General features: G+C 36.7%; 1 protein-coding gene across 7 annotated transcripts in view; it reads right to left on the bottom strand.

The window, feature by feature from the left end:
• DYNC2H1 (dynein cytoplasmic 2 heavy chain 1) overlaps nucleotides 1-22,669 on the bottom strand; it is a 403,248-nt gene that overhangs the window by 344,080 nt on the left and 36,499 nt on the right. For all 7 annotated transcript variants that reach the window (XM_073338445.2, XM_073338455.2, XM_073338435.2 and 4 more), the window contains exons 16-34: nucleotides 17,602-17,741; nucleotides 17,287-17,515; nucleotides 16,455-16,582; nucleotides 15,339-15,454; nucleotides 12,999-13,126; nucleotides 11,388-11,537; nucleotides 10,224-10,429; nucleotides 9,437-9,592; nucleotides 9,231-9,345; nucleotides 8,598-8,768; nucleotides 8,038-8,420; nucleotides 6,268-6,400; nucleotides 6,065-6,182; nucleotides 5,531-5,643; nucleotides 5,309-5,428; nucleotides 2,828-2,978; nucleotides 1,768-1,970; nucleotides 865-1,047; nucleotides 443-625 (exon numbers count right to left, since the gene is read on the bottom strand). In XM_073338445.2, the coding sequence (XP_073194546.1) occupies nucleotides 443-625; nucleotides 865-1,047; nucleotides 1,768-1,970; nucleotides 2,828-2,978; nucleotides 5,309-5,428; nucleotides 5,531-5,643; nucleotides 6,065-6,182; nucleotides 6,268-6,400; nucleotides 8,038-8,420; nucleotides 8,598-8,768; nucleotides 9,231-9,345; nucleotides 9,437-9,592; nucleotides 10,224-10,429; nucleotides 11,388-11,537; nucleotides 12,999-13,126; nucleotides 15,339-15,454; nucleotides 16,455-16,582; nucleotides 17,287-17,515; nucleotides 17,602-17,741 (3,126 nt within the window). The remainder of the gene's footprint in view (nucleotides 1-442; nucleotides 626-864; nucleotides 1,048-1,767; nucleotides 1,971-2,827; nucleotides 2,979-5,308; nucleotides 5,429-5,530; nucleotides 5,644-6,064; nucleotides 6,183-6,267; nucleotides 6,401-8,037; nucleotides 8,421-8,597; nucleotides 8,769-9,230; nucleotides 9,346-9,436; nucleotides 9,593-10,223; nucleotides 10,430-11,387; nucleotides 11,538-12,998; nucleotides 13,127-15,338; nucleotides 15,455-16,454; nucleotides 16,583-17,286; nucleotides 17,516-17,601; nucleotides 17,742-22,669) is intronic.

The raw sequence follows: 22,669 nt of genomic DNA, 5'->3' as shown, positions 1-22,669 counted from the left end.
GAGCCATAGGAGCTGCCACACAACCCTTTGAAACATTCAGACAACCCAATTTTGGGTCCAGACACACAGGCTGAGAAACCTTGGCTTAGAATATGTGTTAACTACTTATGCTAACCTATCAGTTCAATGTTGTATTTAGCTGTGACATTCTAAGTACCTTTCCCAGACCTGAAGAAGAGCTTTGTGTAGCTCAAAAGCTTGTCTCACTCACCGACAGAAGTTGGTCCAATAAAAGATATTACCCTTCTTGTCTCTCTATAAAATAATATTAGAAATTTTGGGCAAAGATCTTCTTTATGTATGTGGGATTTATATACTGGACCTAAAACTGGTATACTTGTTAATAATACAAGGGTTCACAGGGTTTTTAGAAGACACTTGATATTAGTGACAATAGCTGAACAGTTTTCAACAAGAACAAAAAAAAAATGCTGTTCTATACCTCCTTGCCAAGCAGTTCACATACAGGTCTATGCTTCTTCAAAGCATGCTGAATTGTCTGAATTTGCATGGACACTGCAGACAAAACTGCCTCCTCCAGCCTATTGAACTCATCAAAACATCCCCAGGCACCACACTTCACCAAACCAACAAAAATACGTCCCATCGACTTCACATCAATGCCCTTAAAATAAAAGAACATTGTTTATATGTTAAATACCATGAAAGAAATCAATGAAGATTTTCTTCCTAGTTCCACTATGAGGTGTCTTATTGCCATTGCAAAGAGCCTAACGTTTCTATTTGATTATAAAAAAAAACTCTGTTAAATTTCACTAAAAGCTTTTTTTTTAAATTGTTCTTTAAATCCATATTGCATAGATACTCATCTCCTAAAATATATAAATATGTACATTAATTCACCTCATCACAATTAAAAACTAAAACTTGTCTTCCAAGAAGTCCACCCAAAGCCTTTACTGATTCTGTTTTTCCAGTTCCAGCTGGGCCATAAGGATTTCCTCCGAGGCCCATCTTCATAGCCTGAGTAAGAGTTAAGTAGCACTTATCTGTCAATGGTGTATAAACAAGTTTCGGGGAATTACCCTGTAGAAACAAAAGATATATTGCATGGATTAATACACAGAAACAAGGTCAATAAGTTAGCATTTCACTCAGTTTGGACGAAGATAACACAGATAACAAAGATAACACAGAATTCCAGATTACTAGCTGCCCAAGTTTGAGGACTACACTTGGGGCCATTCAATTTTTTGATTTATATTCACAAAATCTGTTAGAACTACTGCCGAAGTGTTATGCAATCCTTTATAAACCACAGATAGAGGCTCAAAAAAGGGAAACACCTGCTACATTTTCTCTCTCATAGACTTCAACAAACATTGCCCTCATATACCCAAGAGCATAATTTGTTCCATATTGTTAAAAAAACATTTTATTCAATTTAAATACATCTCAAAATTTCTTTCAAGTTATCATTTTGCCCGCATTTGGCATTTTATCTAGCATTGACATAAATGAGAAAGTAAGAATCATACTATGCTCTGCACTTTAATATAAAAGGTGTATAAATCCACTCAAGAATTCAGTATCGTGGGTATTTGGAGCTAAGAAGCATCTAAAGATTGAAGAAACACTACTACACCATTTTTCAATATTTTCTGCAAAACAACATCGTAAAATGGCAACTGACAAAATGGAAGCCAGGTGGAAGCAATTGTGGAGGTAAAGCTGCATCCCGGAACTGAAAGCTGAGCACCACACACATTTGAAAGCCAACAAAAATAGAATAAAAAAAACCCATACCTGATATTCATAAGTGTACTGGAGCTCAGCATCTACCATTTGAATGTAACATTTCTGTTCTTTCAGATAGAATCTGAGTTGTTTTTTCCAAGCCCAGTCACCAACACTATTAATCTGGGCTTGATTTAGCTGCTTCACCACATCAATGTTATGAATAATATCAAGAATCAGTGCTTTAAGCTTGAGCTCAAGGATTCCAGAATCTGTAAATAAATACAATTATTCACAAAAACACCATAAAGAAGATTGTCCTTTAGCCACTTTCAACTAGTTTATGTTGCTGTTTGCAATCATAGAATTATAAGGTTTGACGGGACCACAAGGGTCATCTAGTCTAACCCCCTACCAAGATGTAGGATTTGTTGGGTCTAAACCATCCCAAACAGATGACTATCCAGCCTCCTTTTGAAATAGCTAAAAAACTAAAGCAATCAACATACAAATGAGAGGTTGATATAGTTACTAGATAAAAGCTTAACAGCCAATACACTTTAATCTAGAATTCAGCAGTGACCAGATGCACAAGGATAAGTATTGATGGACAGTACACATTATAATCTGCACATCATATTGGTATTTTATAGGCTTGTAATGTTATATTTAAGTCAAGAAATAACTCCAAAATCCAATAAAACATCATAGTCTAAGGGGAAAAAAAACACCTGGATTTATAGAGAATGTGTAGACATGATACCATGTCTATCCAATAATATCTGGCCAGTTCCAGTGAAACATAACGTTAGAGATCAGTAGATGAAGACAATGATATAGAACCAGATTTTGTAATGACAAATTATTAGTAAATATATTAAATAACAAAAACATCAAGATAAAGGAAATGGATAAAAATTGAAAAGGAAACAGATTCAAACTACCTAATAATGTTAAATATAGAATGAACACATGGAAAAGAAAGGACATTCACTGTGAAAATATTAAATATCCCAAACCTGGCCATTACTGGTAGGTCACTCAATATCATTTCTAGCTCAGAGGAATGGATTGCTTAGCACCTTAAATTTATTTTAAGGAATTATACACTTATGATCATTTTTCATACCTACTCTCCCTGGATCTTCCATACTAGTATCTATGCTGGTATAATGTTCCAGTTTAGCCATAAGTTCTAACTCTATCTGCTGCAGGTTATGCTCTTTGATAGCAGTTTCAACATCTTCAGTGAACTGAATTTGTTCTGCCAAGGAAAGAATCTATTGACAGAAAGAATAAAGTAAAGTTTTAGAAATAGGTAACCAAAAAGGACAAAAGATTTTCCACTCATTTATAAATTCTCATGAAAGCTTACTGTTTAAATAAATCTTTTTAGTGTATTAAATTTTATCATGCCAATACTCCACTCTCCCTTAAAAAAAACATAGTTACTCTAAAGGTGCCCCCAAGAGCAAATATAATTGTATTTAAAACTTACTAAAATGTAACAAACAGCTGCAAAATAATTTAGTATAGCTATTGCCTTCGGTGCTATATTACGATTACTGTACATTCACTATAGCAGCCTATTGTCTGAGTTGTCACATTTCAGCCAAACTCATTGCTTAAGGGAGATCTCCACAGTACTGAAAAACTTTTCATGAGTAGGAAGCAATATGGATTTGTTTCACCAATTTCACTACTACTTTGTAAATCTGAGTGTCTATCTCTTTCCTTCCTTGCCTTCGATTCCACTCCCGAAAAATATGCCAGAGGCTAAAGAGAGCTACTCACTGCCAGTACAATATTCTCCCCTTATTCACACCGAACTTCAATGCCCTCTGAAACTCGTGCCCAGAGTGAGGAGCTCAGTAATAATCAGAAGAACAGAGAATCAATATCTTGGCCAAAACTGGGTATTAAACCAGGCACTTCCTCGACTAAAAGCATGGAGTTTCTCAGGACAAATTTTTTGGTGGCCTCAGAGTGCGGCCACCAACTCTTGCTGGCGGCCACTCTCATACTTTTTCCTAAAATACTTAATTAGCTTTAGGAAAGCCAAATAAATATGCACATATACATGTCCAAATCATTGTAATTTATTTATTGCTAGCTAGTAAGTCTGTTGTCAAAAGTGATATTAACAAACATACAGGTATCACTTTCCACAGCAGACTTACTCCGCCATGCCAAGCCTGGGAACAAATTAAGCCCTGGATGGAGGGTCAGGGGAGGCAATGGGAGCCAGGGGAGATGGGGGTGAGGGGAGACAATGGAGGGCTGTAGCCTGAAACCCTGCAGCTAGAACTTGTTGCCCTGCTACCCCAGGGCTGAAGCCCGAAGCCTGAGCCCACTTCTCCACTGGGAAGGTGGGGAACTCACTGGCTGCCTGCTCCTACAGCATTGTGCCCCAAGTGACTCCAGAGAGGGGCAGGGCCAAACCCCTGCTGGTGGCCCCAGCAACCAACACCAACGCAGTCCATCCAGGAGCAACAGGAAAGGGGAGGGGGCGCTACTTTCCCTCTCCCACCCCATCACAGCCCAGGAGGCTGTGGCCGGAAGAAAAGCCCCTGGTGGCTGAATGAGGCCACAGTGGCCGCATTTGAGAAACACGAGTTGTAATGGATTCATACATAACACATGCTGAACTACAGGTTCCACTTCCATAAGTTACACGGAATAGGAACTCTCTTCTCATCAAAATTCCACTCTTTGCTTTTCCTGTAAAGCAGGAAAAGTTAAACACCAATGACATAAGGAGAGGGGCAGGCCGTGGAGCACAGCACTCCCATACTCTCAGCATGATGAAGGAAGGCAGAAGATTGCAATGGTTTACCCAGATGAAGTGAAGATTTATTTCAACTAAAAAGCCAACACAGGCAGCTCGCTGCACCAACATGGACCCCATTAACATCAGTGGGGTTTCACATGGATCCCATTAACATCAATGGGGTTTCACATGGACACAAGGATCTCCCCACACATATCAGTCAGCAGGATCACAGCCTAAATCATTACAAAAGGTTAGTCTGAATGAATATACATTCTTAGGGTCATATTGATAATAACTCTCTGTGTCTATGATTTTTACATTTAAAAAAATGTATATATTATTTGCAAATATTTATTAAGTCAGGATTGGTTCAAGCAATATAAATTCAGATTAACAGTGTTAATATTATATTTTTCTTCAACCTGTCATTAGTACATTCTCTTTCACTAGCATTTTCTACCCAAGTTATGTATGAACTTCAAATACTATTCTAATAATGGTGTTTTGAATCAATAGCAGGAAACAGTTTCTGCATCACTGATTAGCCAGGGACCTGATTCAACATCAATTGAAATCAGTGGAAAGACTCCCGTTGATTTAAATGGGCACTGAATCAATCTCCCAAGTGAGCAAAGAGTTCTATTCTACAGATGCTTATAACATTGCACATTCTGAGTAATTTCTATCTACCTAAAATCAAGGCATACAGCAAATCAACTGATTTTTCAAGTCTGTATATACTTCCAAAGCAGACCTGTCCTTAGGATCATTCCGAAATTGAGTTCGTTATATTTCAATGCTGAGACTAAATCAAAATGAGATTGTGTCACCAACTACCTGGGAAGGAAACAGTGATGGATCAATTGAACCTTGTGAACGTCTTCCAGCAGTAACACAGTCAAGCAATAATTGTTTCAGTGTGTCCTTCATCTCCAAAGCCAAACGATTTAACCAAACCTGGCAAATAAAATATAAAGGGGAGGGGAAAAAAATCACAAATCATATAGCAAACATATTTACCACAATTGCTGGTAATATATTTGGACCTGGTTCTCTTACCTCAACATCATTTGACAGAAGAATTTTATTTTTAAAAGGCACAACTTCTCCTTCTAAAGATTTCATTGCAATTATGTTTTTAAAGTCCCCATCAAAGCTGACACTATTAATGCCTGTTAATCAGAAAATAACAATATCTCCATAATTAAACTCAGCAAGTGATTAAATACAATCTAGATGATTTAATGTAGAATTCTTAAACACTTGTTTCTTGAAAAAGCAGTTACTTAGGAAACAGTCAAAAAAGTTAAATAAATTATTTTTGTACATACAATACAATATTTGTGATAATTAAATAGATGAAGATAAAAAGTCCCTCACAAGTTAGAGATATTTTGAAATATTTTTTTCTTTCTTTGCCAAATAAATGATGAAATATCAAAAACACTTTCCTTTTCTAAGCTATGTTATGGTAACAGAAAGTAAAGAAACAATTTCTAGAATAGGTTCTTCAGGGTCAAATGACTGTACTTCTGAATAAATACATTTTGCAAATGATAACTAATGCATTATGAAAATACTAATTTAGTTTACCAGCAAAAAGTTTCTTAAGGTGAGACTGAATTACTGAAGGATTAGTGGACTGTCCCAAGATTTCTAATAAATCATCGTCTCCAATGAAATAGAATCTAGGGAATGCTGAACGCTTTTCCTGTTTAAAAAAAAAAATAATTGTTGTTTTAAGCACTGAAGTATTGCCTTTTTATAAAATTATATATTAAGATAAGAAGTTGTACCTCCAGAAATTCATTCAAGGATTTTTGACATCTCTGAAGCTGGTCAAGTATGGTAATCAACGCATTCCTCATTCCTGTCCGAGCATTCAGTGATGTTATTCTATTGTCCCTCTTGATATCTACCATTATGGATCTTTAAAAAAATATAACCTTAATTGTTTGTAAATCTACCACTGCACTTTGTCCAAATATCTCTCTTTTAAACATCTGATTAAAACTCAAGAGACAGATAAGTAATATTAAATATTCAGCAGTCAATATCTGAATGTAAAAATTGCAACATTTATGTCAAATTTCTTCCAGTTAAACATTAGCTAGATCTACTCCTATCATACTGTTTCTGATCATGACTCTTCCTTTACTTCAAGACCCCTCTATCCAAGAAGTCCCATTAAGTTAAAATTTTGACCATTTTTTCTTCTAAGTGCCTCCATCTCTGTCATTTCAGCTCTATTTTTAAGCTCAACTACCACATCTAAACTAAAGAAACTCATTTGTGTGTATCTTTGGACACCACTAAAAACTACTCCCTGTTAATCCTCTCTGCATGTCTTGATCAAGTAAAGTTGTTTCATCTCAAATTCCTTCGGTGTAATATTTTTGGAAAGAGAATTACTTCTCTTCGTCAAGAAATCTTTTTTCAAAATCCAACATCTCCACTACTTCCTTTCTCAAATAAGACCCTCTATTTGCCTGCATTGTTCATAACCCTGGCCATCATACTTGACTCAGAACCTTTATTCTCTTCCCACATATCCCGTATCAATAAATCTTCTCATCATCCCTTTTGCAACACTAATTCTTTCTATACCATTGCCTCAATGCAACCTTTGCTGAAATCCTTATGCATGCCTTCATCTCCCTGTACGTCCTGTTTGTTTTGCATTAATTCACTTTGAATCTTGGCTTACAGCTGTGCAAAGGACATTATACAAAATTGTCATAAATATAAAAGGAAGGGTAAACACCTTTAAAATCCCTCCTGGCCAGAGGAAAAACCCTTTCACCTGTAAAGGGTTAAGAAGCTAGGATAACCTCGCTGACACCTGACCAAAATGACCAATGAGGAGACAAGATATTTTCAAAGCTGGGGCGGGGAGAAATAAAGGCTCTCTCTGACTGTATGATGGTTTTGCCGGGAACAGAACAGGAATAGAGTCTCAGAACTTAGTAAGTAATCTAGCTAGATATGCATTGGATTCTGTTTTGTTTAAATAGCTGAGAAAATACGCTGTGCTGAATGGAATGTAGATTCCTGTTTTTGTGTCTTTTTGTAACTTAAGGTTTTGCCTAGAGGGATTCTCTATGTTTTGAATCTGATTACCCTGTAAGGTATTTACCATCCTGATTTTACAGAGGTGATTCTTTTACTTTTTCTTCTATTAAAATTCTTCTTTTAAGAACCTGATTGCTTTTTCATTGTTCTTAAGATCCAAGGGTTTGGGTCTGTGTTCACCTATGAAAATTGGTGAGGATTTTTATCAAGCCTTCCCCAGGAAAGGGGGTATAGGGTTTGGGGAGGATTCTGGGGGGAAAGATGTTTCCAAGCAGGCTCTTTCCCGGATATATATATATCTGTTAGACGCTTGGTGGTGGCAGCAATAAAGTCCAAGGGAAAAAGGAGAATAGTTTGTATCTTAGGGCAATTTTAACCTAAGCTGGTAAAAATAAGCTTAGGGGGTTTTCATGCAGGTCCCCACATCTGTACCCTAGAGTTCAGAGTGGGGAAGGAACCTTGACAAAAATAAAGTTGCGTTTAATAACACTGACCTGAAGTCTTCATCAACTCTGTTAAAGCGTGCCTGCTCTTTGGGTAGAGCTCCACGACCAAAAATGGGTTCCAAATACACCCACTTCCTTTGAATCTGGTTTAAATTCTGCAGGTATTCATCCAACTCAGCAAGTTTTTTTTCCCAGATAGACACTTTATCCTCAAAGCCTTTGTAATATGGAGAGTCCTTTAGGGACTGAAGAAGACAGCGATTATCTCCAACCTGGTTAACTATGTCTTTCCAGTCTTTAATTAGTTTGATAGTCCTGCTCTGGCTGTCTTCATAATCTGTTAACGTAAAGACTGCTCCAACACCCCAGAGCTCAAGCTCACGTAAGGCCTCTCTGATTGTGACTTCACCTTGCGCCCGACTATTCAAATCCTATTTTAAAATATAAAACAAAAAAAATTACTACTTATATAATAGAAAACATATAAATGAGCAGAGGAAAACAGTTTTACTAGAAAAATACATAACTTCAGTTTCCAAAAAGGAATAAAAGCTTATAGAACGTATGGTATAAAAAATGAATAGAATTACTTGTGAAATAATTCATACCTTAAGTGCTGCTGCTTTTTCTACAATTATATCTGCCACTTTGAGTAGATCTCCAAATAACAAATTCTCTAGACTAGTGCCTCTAGGGAGACCAAGAAGACGAAAGAGATCCAGCCAATGATCTGGAGACAGGTGTTCTCCTCTAACGTATTTCAGGACAGGAAGTGTCATCTATGGAAAATAATGCAAATTGGAATATACCAAGTTTTTACAATAACTATATCTATTCCGTTCTACTGCCATATACTGTCAAAACATAACAAAAATATATTTTTCCCACTATGTATTGAAAATAAATACGTTTAAATTGAGATCTGCTTTGTATTTTCAATATACTAATTTTAATATTTGGTATTATGCCATTAAGGTTGTTTTATTACTAAATGTGTCTCAAACACATTGAAAAAAACTGTAATGATTGTCCTGTTCACTGGAAGTAGCTCAAATGTACTTTGAAATGAGTGATACGTTTAAAAATAGTTGCAGGAGATATTTTGCTGAACACAAAATATCCTTAAGGCTCACTTTAATACACAAACAGACCTCCATGTAAATATACAGAGTGAAGCATATTACCCAGTAATACCAGAAAGCATTTTGCTTTGATTTCCCCTTGTATAATGAGGATCTTACTTTGTATTTGTCCACTTCTCTTTGCAACTTCACAGTCATTACAGTGTGTTCTTCCATCTTCCTCAGCTTGTCATGCCAGTTCAACAAGAATTCCTCAAACAGGTAAGTCTTACTCCTGTACAAAAATCAAATTTTAAAAAGAGCACAATAACACAGTACTGCAACAATCAATAATCATGCATAAAAGTTTAAAAACAAAAGCAGACCTAAAAGTAATCCAGTCTTCTTTGGCTTTTTCCTGAAAACCTTGATGAAACTCTTCATATAGTGCCCATACTTCTGCACAGCTCTCAATATCTCTACATACAGCTTTTGACAAAGAGAAATCAGGCTCTTCTAATTCAAAATGATGGCAGTCCTCGCTGAATAAAAAAGATCATTGCATTGTTATAATATTGCATATTGAAGCTATGATCCTGGACATGCTGTCATACATGCTTAACTTTACCCATGTGAGTAAGTCCATTGACTTCACTGTCCAGCAGAACACATTATGTTGCATTCCCCAAGCGGAAAAATATGTAGCATAAGAGATAATTATCATATGCAATGAACTTCCCTAGCATTCACAGCTTTCTTCTCCATATTTTTTCATTCCTTTGTATTAAAAAACAGTACTAATTTGTCTCCCAAAAACTTAAAGGAAAATAAATTATCTTTAATTGTTTTTCTCTATAAGTAGTATCCTATATAGAATTACATGCCATTTAGTGCATAAATTCAGTTGTTTCAAAGCTTAATAGATTTTCAGAAACTTCCACTTCACAAGCGTCAGTTCAGAAGAGTCAAGTTATATAAAACAATGAAGTAAATCCCTGAAGGTTAAACAGTACACTGAAATATAATTAAAATAGGATTTATTAAATTATCTTTTGTGTTCACTTTTAGTTAACTATTAGTTAATATTTTCTGACCCACCAAAGAGCTGCAGCTGCATGATTTACTGCAGAACATCCATAAAATAACATGCTATATACAAATAAATATACATACATCAGTTTTTTCTTTGTGGCTTCAAGTTCATCGAACTCAATTTTCTTTTCCTTTATGGTCAGAGCACTTTTCTCAAGCATATCCTGATGGCCTGTTTCAATGATATCATCGTTGGGCTTTAGTTGATCCCAACGAGCTTTAAACTTTTCTAGTTCTTGAAGATACACATTAACACGTGACATCACATTTCCTTTCATCACTTCAATCTACAAACCAAAAGAGTTTAAAAAAATAAAATGTATTCCTTCAGTAATTTATTTCTACAAAGTTATACCTAATCAAGATCAAAATAACCAACAACCTTTTAACTTGTTTTCAAAAAGGAGTACTATTTTTTTTACTCTTCCCCTTAAAATATTTCAAAATTTAAGAGAATCTGGTATGGATATGCATTTCCTGATCTTGTATTATATCATTTTACATCCACTGTAGTTACATATAATATTTACATCTGTTCCTCACTAGTTTATCAGCTATCTTGGTCTGATAAACAGTTTTTCCTTATATCCACATTTTTTATTACAGGTCTTAGTGGTAAAAAATAAACAATAATTATAATTTTTAAAATCATCTACAGGTTCAAAATATAGGTGATAATCATGGAATCAGCAGCACACAAGAAAATTATTATGGCTGCATTGGTCCCATTGAGCCCAGCAATTCACCTGCATATTGTCCATTGCAGGATTGCGGACATAATATTTAGCATAAATTTTCAGAAAAATTTCAAATATTATGCAACAATATTAATAAAATTTGTAGTAACATGGTAAAGTTGACAAATGTTCATTTTTAAACTACTATATTCTTTTCATTTCAATTAATAAAAAGAAACCCATGAGGTGAGATATTTAACATAGTTGTGATTCTAGAGTGAGCTCCTGCATCTGCACAGTACCCTAGCTGACTTCACTGGTACTTTGTAGGGGCACAGAGATCATTTTAAGATCGGGGCCTACAGCAGTATCACCTGATGCTAGTAATCTTTCCAGTAGTTTAGATGTTCTTTCTATAAAGGCTCGCACTGATGCCATTAAACTTGGTGCCAATACTAAACTGCAATATCTTTGTGGGGGTGTTAATCCAGGAGAAAAAAATGTGTCTTCTAACTAATTCAAAATGAGATCAGTGCATTTGAGTGAATTACTAAACCTTCATTCTCACCTGTTCCTTAATCATAAGTTGATGACTTTCCATCATTAATTCAAATTTATCCCACATAGCTCTCAGGTTGCTGATTGTGTCTAAACCCCCACCAGCCACAGTCCGCAAAAGCTTGTTTTTATCTTCAGCTTCTTGAAACTGGAGAAAAATCTAAAGTTGAAAAGATATTTTATACATGTATGAAAAAATTTCAATAAAATGTGGCATTTTTATGCAAACTTGTTTAAATAAAGACACAGTGGTAATTAAGAATATTTATATATTTTTTATATTTATATTTAATTCTGTTAATATTTATCAAAGTAAAACTAGACAAAGGTAAATATGGGAGACAATACAGAGCAATTAATATATGTATGAAAACAGCAAGCAGGAGGAGAGAAGTTGAGAACAAATGGGAAATCTATTGATATATTAGAAGAAGAATGAATTTATAGTCTGAAAATAAGGAGAAAAATTAAGTCACCTGACTGTTTCAGAGATTATTTTTTCATACACTAAAAAAGCCCAATCAAGTTAAAAATCATGACAAAAATGATGATTAAGTAACACTACAAAAGTCAAAAAAATTGAAGTAAAAGAAGACATTAGTGAATATGTCCCAAAATGCCCTGTTTTGAGTGCATTCATTTCAAAATGAAGTGAAGACAACAGGTACTGAGACTCAGGGACAGTATTGCTCTGTGGATTATGGAGGCTTAATCCCCTCCAATATCCACCACCTCCACAAAACAATTTCTACAGAATTTAAGCATTCATTTGAAAAAAAAAATATATATATATATACACATACACATACACACACACACACACGCATATGCACATATTACTAGTCATTACATCCAAAGTGAAACCAATACAGTATTGTCTTACTGAGTATGCAGACAAAGTGACTGAAATAATAGCTATAAGAGAAGGGTCAAGTGCCCATACATTGCAATCAAGTGTTTGGTGTTGAAGACTAATAATGACAATTCAGTAAATATTTTTAATTAATTCACTGCCAATCACTTCAGCAGAATCAAATTCATCCAACATTCTTAGATGCAGTAGCAAATGTAAAGGGGAGGTAATCCTCCCATCATTTTTTTAAAAAGTACTTTTTTTAAGTAGCAAAGCCCTGCAATATAGTTTGTTTGCTCTCTCTCTTACTCTCAGCACCTTGGTACCTTCCTGGTGAGTTCATGCCCTGCACAAGTGTGGTCTGCAGAAGAAAACTCAGCTGCCACTAGGCCTTTCATTGGTACCTCACTTAAATATGCATCATATTAAAGAAGCAGGGATTTTTAAAGACGAAGCTAAAATTTAATCACAGGATTTTAAGATCTTCCCCTCCCCCATTTTAATAGAAGCCAAATGTTATCACCATAGTCTAAAGGTCCTGGGAAACCACTCTGATTTGAATTTGCTGTGTAAGTGAGGTGTGGTGACACACAATAATTGACAGAAAACACAAGGAAGAAGCAAGAAAAACATTAAAAGCAACAACAACAAACTGTTGTAGCAAACTCTACTAATAATATTTTGAAAAGTATTTTGCTCAGGCATACTAAAACATGACTAAACTTTTTGCCTAGATATTTTCCTGACTATGATCAAATAAAATCCTACCTCTGCTTTTTTTTCTTGTAAATTTCCATACTTTAAATTATCTTCTCCAATTTCATCTACAGTCTGGGGCCTAATTATTAATGCTTCTGTGGCATCCGTAAGAAATGAAGAAATATCATGTAGATGAGCTATATAAAGAATATTGGAAAACAAATTTATTACAAACAAAAATATCCATGATACCAGTCTTAAAAATCAGATAAATGTGTGTGCTAGACAGTCACTTGAACTACATGAAAGATGGTCCAGTTGTTACAGGATTAACCTGGGACCATGGAGAGACAGGTTAATTCCCTATTCCACTTACTCACTCTGTACTTCAGTTTTCCAACCATAAAGTGGGGACAATAGCACTTCCCTACCTCACAGAGCTGTTGTGAGAATACATATATCTTCAAAAAAAGGTTATGTGGCATTCAGATATTAAAGGAATTAAAGTCATATAAATACCATAGATAGATCGATAACAGGGCAACAAGGGGGAATAAGAATCACCTCTGCACAGGTACCTAGACTATGGGTCCAGACACATACTCCTTTCTCTCCCAGAGCAGGGGAGCAGGAAGGAGAGGGAGATGGGCAGAGACCTGGCTCTGCCTCCCAAAACACAACAGCCAACATGAATAAGCTCTCATGTAATTTGCTGCCAGTAGAGGCTTACTGCTGGGGTAGTGCAATTTATGTAGCACCCTTTACTTGTAGCCATGCCTAAAGGATACAATTTAGCCCACAGTAAGGTGCTATTCAATATGAGTCAGGGTGGAATAATTGGAAACTAAGGCTATTATTGTTTTAAAAAAAATAAACTGTCCAAGCAGGGCTAATAAGCTATGCCAGTGTATGTCACTACAAACTACAGGAAGACTGCAGCTTGTCGCTGTGGACAACCTAATCGCGCAATGATACTGTGGCAATTGAAATACAGACTTCATAATGTTGGTATTGCAGAGTCTATAAATCTCAAAAGACTTATGGGCTAGATCAGTGCTTCTCAAATGCGGCCACCATGGCCACATGCAGCCACCAGGGCCTTTTCTTTCAGCCACAGCCTCCTGGTGGTGATTGGGGGGAAAGCAGTGGCCCCTCCTAAAAAGCCCACTCTGGAGACACAAACACTGGAGGAGCAGACAGCCAGTGAGTTCCCCGCCTTCCCAGAGGTGCTGGGGTCACACTTCAGCCCTGGGGCTTTGGGCTCCATCCCCCAGGCACGGGGCTTCAGGCTCCCGTCCCCTGGGTTCAACTCCCTGCTCCCCTGGCCCCTGTTGCCTCCCTATCCACCTCCCCATCCAGGACTTAATCTGTCCCTGGGCTTGTCAGGGCTGAGTAAATCTGCTGTGAAAAGGGATATTTGTATTTGTTAATACCCCTTTTCACAGCAGACTTAGTAGCTAGCTGTGCGGCTGTGGAAAGTGATGTTAACATACAAATATCACTTTTCACAGAAGGAGACTTACTAGCTAGCAACCAAAAAAGCAAAAGAAACAACAAAAAAGACAAGAACGTGCAAAGCACCTTATTTGTGTTTCTATTCTGTTCAGGTCCAGTAAAGAATAGAGACAATTGTATATTTTTATTATTGAGTCTACCAAAAAAAAAACCCCTACATAAATAAATTACAATGATTTGGACACTTTTATGTGCATATTTATTTGTTTTTCCTAAAGCTAATTAGGTATTTTAGGAAAAATTGTCAGTGTGGCCACCAGCAACAGTTGGTGGCCGTACTCTGAGGCCACCAAAAAATTTGTTGTGAGAATCTCTGGGCTAGATTGTGCCTTAAGGCACAGTACTATACATTTGGTGATGTGTAAGCAGCATTGCATCTAGGAGCAACACCATTAGACACTGTACCTCAAGGACATCCCTTCGAGATACAGTTCGCTCCCCCATCCCTCTTGCTCCATGGTGGACAGTAATTTGCTATGGCCTATATCATTCCCCTGTACCGTTGTAGGGATGGAGCAGGAGTTCTGTCCATTCCCTAGCCTCAACTACCCTCAAACTTTCAAGAATGCTTCTCTAGAAGAGTAATACACAAGAAATTTCATATAGATGTGGTTATTTCTGGCATAGTTTTTGGCCAAATTAAGTTTACAGCATCTTTTCCAAAGCCCAAAGAAGTCAATGGAAAAGATAAACATTGACTTTGAAGGGTTTTGTATCAGGCCCTTAATGGAAAACTAAAAACATACTACTTTTGCTCCAAAACAACTTTGGTACTTCAGTTTTCCCAAGGATAAAAGATTTTTTTTTAAATAAAAAGGTTACTATATATAATAAACACAACAAAAGCAAAAGCCAAAAAAAAAAACCACCACCAATCAGCCACCACTTATTTACCTTGTATGGACTTTCTTAAAGACAGGACAAGAACATCATAGAGCTTCTGTATAAGATCATCAATCACAGTCTTCACAGGATTGCAATTAACAATTAAACAATCTATCTTGATGGTGCTTCAAGATTCAATATAACAAATTCCAAAATATAGAATAAAAAGAGAAAAGATTAAAGGTAATATGCTCTTTATTATACTTATTATATAATAAACTTTAAAAACTGTCATTTCAATACTTTATACATTATCTTCAATATTTTCATAGTTTTACAACTTAATATTTTACTAAGAAAATTGTTCATATAGAAGTGCATAAATAAATGTGGCTTAATGTGTGTATATGTAATTATGTTCAAATACTACAATAACTGTATATACAATTTTACTGGAAGCAATTACAGGCTAAGACCCTGACCCTGCAAATACTTATGCATGTGCTTAACTTTACACATGAATAGTGTCACTGAAGTCACAGGGGCTACTACACATGAATAAAGTAAAGTACATTCTTAAGTACTGGGAGGATTGGGGCTTTAGATCTTGATCCTGCAAGAGTATCTGCTAACCCAGACTTCTGCACTCTTGCAGCGCACTGACATCCATGTGGATGGGAATTCACAGGTACAAGGGTCCACACTGGCATATCTCAATATGGGATCAAGGCCTCAGGGCCCAATCCTACAAATACTAGGCATATGTATTACTCATGAGCATAAGTGTTTGCAACATCAGGCCCTAAAGGCCCCAAGTACTTATTAACTGGAACAGTACTTCATGAATTCAACTGTTAAGAGCTGCAAGCACTATGGTTGGTGTATGTGTTTGATCAGGCCTTAATCTATAAGGAATCTACAATTCCCATGAAGTCAATGGGAGTCTTTCAATTGATTTCAGTGGGAGTTGGATTGGACTCAAAGTCATAAAATTCTGTAACACTAATCTGAAGAACAAGGAGTTAAAAAAATTATAATGGTACACAGACGTTAAAAAGCAGTGCTGAAATCCTGCCTAATTTTTTTCATATAGAACATATATTTCTATTACACTATTTACACTACAGTGATTGGCCAGTGAAAGAGTCCATTGTTCACACACAAAAATGTTTAGGTGAACTGTACCTTGGAAGGCGTTCCACTTCTTTCCCTTTCCCTTTTAACGCTTTAAAGTTTTTTTCCCAGTCTTGTTCACCAGAAAGATGTGTTTCCACCAGAGTTTCCATATCTACTTGTCCAATTATAGTCCATTCCTTTTCAACATTGTATTTGATTATGAGGAAAATAAGTAAGAGGTTAAGATTATGAAACATTACTTGACATGAATATTAATAAAAAGAGTAATCTCTTTTTATATTCTTAATCTATCATTTGTTAAAATATTTTGCACCCTTTCAACTCAATCATTTTAACCATAACAAATGGAGGTTCTCTTCTTCACACAAAGATACTTTCCATTAGTCAGTGCTCAAAGCAGAAGGCATAGACTGGTATGACATGGCCACACTTTTTAATGATACTGTAAAACAAACCTTGAACAAGGGGAGACAGTCTCTTACAATATTAAGATTTCAATGGGAACTACAAATATGCTTCAAGGTAGGCATGTGCTTAAGGGTTTTGTTGACTAGGGATGGACATACTCATATGCTTAAAATTAAGCACATGTGAAGTGCTTTGCTAAATCAGGACCAGAATGTACAGAAACCAGGGGTGCTGGAACAATTTTTATAGTGGGAGTGCTGAGAGCCATTGAATGACACTGTAAACCTTGTATATAATGGAAACTACTTCAAGCCAGGTGGTGTTGCAGCACCCTCAGCACCCCTAGTTACAGCACCTATGACAGAGACTAACAAAAATCAATGTTCCACTTCTTCTAAACTGATTCATCCCTAAAATAATTGTAATTAGGTCTAAAATGATAAGTCTTACTCAATCAAAATACTGTACAAACCTTAAATTGGTTTGAAACTTCTGCCAGTCTTCTGAACAAATTCTCTGCTTTATTGAAAGTAGTCAGAAATCCACTTGCATTTCTTTCAGTCATAATAGTGAAGATGGACTCCTCTTCTGTTTCACTCACTCCTCTAAACTGATTTGGAAGGGAGATGAACCTCTTCATTTCTCTGTAGTATCTAGCTCGTACTTCTTCAAAAGGAGGTTTGAATTGTAATCTTCCTTGTCTAGAGAGAGAAACAAACCATATAAAAATTAATATTTTAGACAATTTCCAGCTACAATATTTTAACAATAGGAAAAAATATCTTACTTATAAGTTAAATCAATATTTATTTCTGGTAGATTCTCATTGAGTGCCTCCAAACCCATTTGATATTGATGCTCCAGAGCTTTATAGAGTTGATGATTCCAGTGTTGTCTCCATGCTTTCATATCACGAGGAAGGAAACCCTAAAATGTAATAACATTTATTTAATTTATATATCTTTCCTCAGTGCATAATTAGACTGTGGAACTAGTGCCACAAGATGTCATTGAGCCCAGGAACTTAATAAGATTCAAAGAGGGACAAGATGTTTATATGGATAATAAGAAAAAGTGTTGTAACACTTAGTGCAAACAAAGAGTTTTGTTAGGGATAAAAATATCTCATGCTTCAGGGCTTAAGACAAAATCTATTAAATGTTAGGATGAGGTCTTTATGGAAGCACATTATCTCACATCTGTCTACTGTGGAGTGCCTGCACCTTCCTCTGAAGCAGCTGGTACAGGCCACAGTTGGAAATAGGGTACTGAACTAGATGAGCTACGGGTCTGATCCAGTGTGAAAATACCTATGTTCCTATGATTTAGAAGCCTATCTTTAGGTACCTGTTATTGAAAATCCTGTGTGATTTGAAGAATTAGTATTACTTAATAAATAGATTTTAGATGCTGTCTCTCAAAGCAAGGACATTAGTCACTGAAGACAGTCTCTACAGGAGGAAGAAAGCACATTAGCAGGAGTGATTAAAGAGAATTTTACTGGAATCTGTTGTATTGTGCACTGTGAGGAAGTCTACAGCTATAACAAGCACTTCAACGTCAGTAAAAAGTTACTTAGTAAACCAATCACACTACTGCAGCAAATTTTCAAAGGACAAAAGGAACGATAAATTTCTTAACGGATCATTCTTTTTCTGTTAACAGTTTCTGTCCTCATTCATCACAAATGGATTATTCCTCTCACCTGTGGAATTCAGACAGTCTAAAGTTGTTCCTGGAGTCTCCAGGTCTGAGCCCCACCTTTGAACTAAGGCCCACAGAAGAGTTCTTCCAAAGCTCTAGAAACACTCCATCAATTAAGAAACCAATTTAAAACTGTATAAGGAGGCAATTATGTTTAAGTCCCTCTTTAGAGAAAAATGTTAACACGTTACAAATTGCATTCTGGTCATTTACGAGACTACCAGAGTGGGGTGAATGAGGAGAGCTGTTAACAGAAAGAACATTATCAGATAAGAAATTTCTCATTCTGCTGCACAGCTACTCTCCTCATATATAATAAATGGGAAGTAGTGAACAGTAATTCACAGAAGTGGAAGGAGAGGACAAAGCAGAATTGTAATTATTATTACAGCAGAATAATAAGCAGAAATGGAAGTTTCTCCACCTGATGCAAGAGCTTTGTAATTTAAGGAATTATTTGCAGCATCTTTCTACTAAAGGATGGTTCTGCAGAGGAATGGAAAGCCACTTTGCAAATTTTCCTTGGATGAGGCTCAGACTATTTCTTCTCACAATGCAATTAAGTATCTTGTAAAGGGAACCCCAATTCTCTCCATGAATGGTTTCCCAAATGCATAGCATGTCAACTGGTACAGGATTTTAACATGTCGCCTGCATAGAGGCCTTAAGACCCTGCCATTTTGGATGGAATAAGATGAACAGGGGAAATTGGTGCGTATACTCTGTATGCTTTAGAGCTCTAGGAATTTCCATTTATGCCACAACCTTTCCAAGAGAGTGCCAGGTTTGGAACAAATTATGACAGAACTATTTCCCAGGGACTGTGGAAAGAAGAATTTACCTTGGGCAGAAAGGTTTCGGGAGCAGTAAGACATTTTCTCATGACAACAGCAGTTTGGCTCTTGAAAAGATAATTGAACTAATTTCAAAACCCGTCTTTTGGAGGTAATGGCAACTAAAAAGGCTGCCATAGGCTTGTCTAATCTATCAATCTGATTAATTTTGACATGTGATACTCAGTTGGGGAGTCTGATATGCCTGTCAAACCATTATCTTGTTATGACGTTTGGTTTTAGGACCCCCACCAAATATCCTGAAGGAACTCTAGTGCAGCTGAGATCACCAGAACTTTCTGATTCTTTTAATTATTTGTTAGTATTATGGTAACATCTAGAGGCCAGGGTCCCATTTACAAACAAGAAACCGTCCTTTCCTCTGAGAGTTTTTTGCATCCCTTCACAACAGAAATGAAACCTGACCAGATCAATAAATGAAATTTCCTCCATGAGTTCTGTCTCGATACCAAAATGTATCAATGAGATTAACAGAGAATTCCTTCCAAATTATTCTTCTCTTTTAATACCCAGACTGTTAACTGTTAACTATTGCTTCAATATGTCTGGTCTTTGTGCTGATGCAATGGATGTTCCTTGGTTCTCTATCAAATGCAAAAACATATGCATTTTTTGTTAGTGGACTAGAAGGACTCCAGCTCTCTCTTTTTCCTCATTTATGTATCTTTTATTTGAACTGTCCTGACAGGCAGCAGATTATCAGGATGGAAGACCAATGAATTACTAAACATGATTACAAAGGAAAGCCACTACACTGCCACTACAAAGCAATCATGTAGTTGCCAAAAGCTTCGGTGGCACAATGAGAACACCTACGATGGACATAAACTGTATATCCATCCAGACCATCTCAAGAACGTAGCTAGAGATAGATCCAGGTGGTACTCAATCTGCAAGGAGGCTATGTCTCTGTGAGATTTGCCAAGACAATGACAATGATGATGATAATACTCCTCTCTGCCCAGAACATTACTTCCATTGCCTCAGAGAAGCTTTGCCCTCTATTACTCCCTAAAAGGGAAATAAACATTCAAGTTCAGAGCATAAGCCAACTTCTAACTAACAGGTAGAAGAACAAAACTTTGCTTGGGGGCAAGTTATTCTATAACTGCCCATATAGAGTTCCTTGCATCTTCCTTTGATGCAGCTGGTATTGGTCTCTCTCTCATAAACAATATTGGACTCAATGTACTGCTGGTTTGCTCCTGTAAGGCCATTTCTATGTTTTAGAGCTGTCAAAGTAAATTAAAAGGATCTATACTCTGAGATGCTAAAAATCTGTGAGGTGCACAAAGTGTGAGGTTAAGAGAGCTAGATGTTTTTCATTTTTGAGAGAGAGAGAGAGAGAGAGAGAGAGAGAGACCATAACCCCTTGGTCATCTTTGATTTGATAGCTGCTTTCAACTACCTGAAAGGGGGTTCCAAAGAGGATGGCTCTAGACTGTTCTCAATGGTAGCAGATGACAGAACGAGGAGTAATGGTCTCAAGTTGCAGTGGGGGAGGTTTAGATTGGATATTAGGAAAAACTTTTTCACTAAGAGGGTGGTGAAACACTGGAATGCGTTACCTAGGGAGGTGGTAGAATCTCCTTCCTTAGAGGTTTTTAAGGTCAGGCTTGACAAAGCCCTGGCTGGGAGGATTTAACTGGGAATTGGTCCTGCTTTGAGCAGGGGGTTGGACTAGATGACCTTCTGGGGTCCCTTCCAACCCTGATATTCTATGATTCTATGATCTTGTCTTCCAGTATGCTACCTATCCTGCAGGTATGCTTCCCCTGCCCACTGCAAGTAAGAAAGGGTCTAGAGTAACAACTGGGTTGGTTTTCAGCACATTGTCTGTACTGTCTACCCACAAAGGGGCATTCAGATGTGATGCAGGAACGATGCCTAATTTTGCATTGCATCTAGTGAGTTATTCCATATCTTCAGAAGGAATTTCCAAAGGCACATTTTCAGAAAATGAAACAAATGCATGGCACCAACTATCCTGGCTGCTGGAGATAACTAGCTATGCATGACAACTGCCAGAAAATGACTGATGCAATGAAGTTTTTGATCTGAGAGAATCTTTACGATAGTGGTAAAAATTACAGACAGAGACATGTCTATTTTGACCCCTAGATGAGCAATTTTCTGTATTGTGTTGAAAAGGATCTTGTTGATTTCGAAGAACTGGTGGGTATGAATCCTTTCCAGCAGCAAGCATGTTATGTGTGGGTCTGTTTCTCTGGACACGGCGCTGATTGGGATGTTGTTCAGGAACAGGTAAATATTTATGACTTTTGGCCTGAGCCTTGTTGTTACTACTACTAGCCAAAGTGTCTGGGTGGAGACAGTATATCAAATGGAAAAATATTGTACAGGAATTGCAAACTTTTCATGCACAAACACTCATTTCCTCTAATTATGAGGATTTTGTTGGTTTTGGAAGAAAACTTAATTTGGTCTTTGTGGGGAACTTCTGCTCTAGATTTTTCCTTTCTGGTATGGCAATAGTCTCCTTTTGAATACACTTGGTGTTGATAGCAACCAGGGGATTGCTATGCTATATTTGATGGTGAGGCTTGAGACCTGTCTGCATTCTCAGCTACTAATTTCTCGAATGTTTCCTCAAATATCCTTACAGCTAACTACATCAAGAAAAAATTGTCAAAAAAATAATACTGAAATCCGGTACCACTCAGGGCTTTACTCAGTAAACCAGGACCCATTTTGAACATCTATATATCTTAGGCATATATGGGTCCCATTATCATATCTGAGTGCTTCACAATCTTTAATGTATTTATGCTCAAAAAATCCCTGTGAGGTAGAGCACTCCTATCATCCAAATTTTTGCAGATGGGGAACTGAGACACAGAAAAGTTAAGTGATTTGCCAAAAGTCACACAGGAAGCCTGTGGAGGATCAGTGACTTGAACCCAGGTCTCCAAAGTCCTAATCTAATGCTCTAATTACTGGACCCTCGTTCCATTTTTTCAAATGCTTCTGCATGGAAATGAATAAAAATTAAAATTATAGAACCAAGTGATCAAGAAAAAACGAACCACCAATTTGTTCCACCACTAGGGGAAAAGTTTCCAGTGGGCTGAGTTGAAAGATGGCCTTAATTCTGGAGCCTCCATCAACAACGCTTAACTACCTCTGAATTCCACAGGTGACAGGCATTACCCATTTGAGGAGGAGAAAAGCTGTTCAGCAGAAAAATGTTTTTCTTTTCGTTCATTTCCCTAAATATTACAAAACAGCACACAAACAGCTTTTACAAGAATAGTGAAATTATTAAAGTTTTAAAAA

The sequence above is a fragment of the Lepidochelys kempii genome, chromosome 1 (assembly GCF_965140285.1).
Source record: "Lepidochelys kempii isolate rLepKem1 chromosome 1, rLepKem1.hap1, whole genome shotgun sequence".
NCBI lineage: Eukaryota > Metazoa > Chordata > Testudines > Cheloniidae > Lepidochelys > Lepidochelys kempii.
This window is presented reverse-complemented; position numbering and strand designations above follow the sequence as displayed.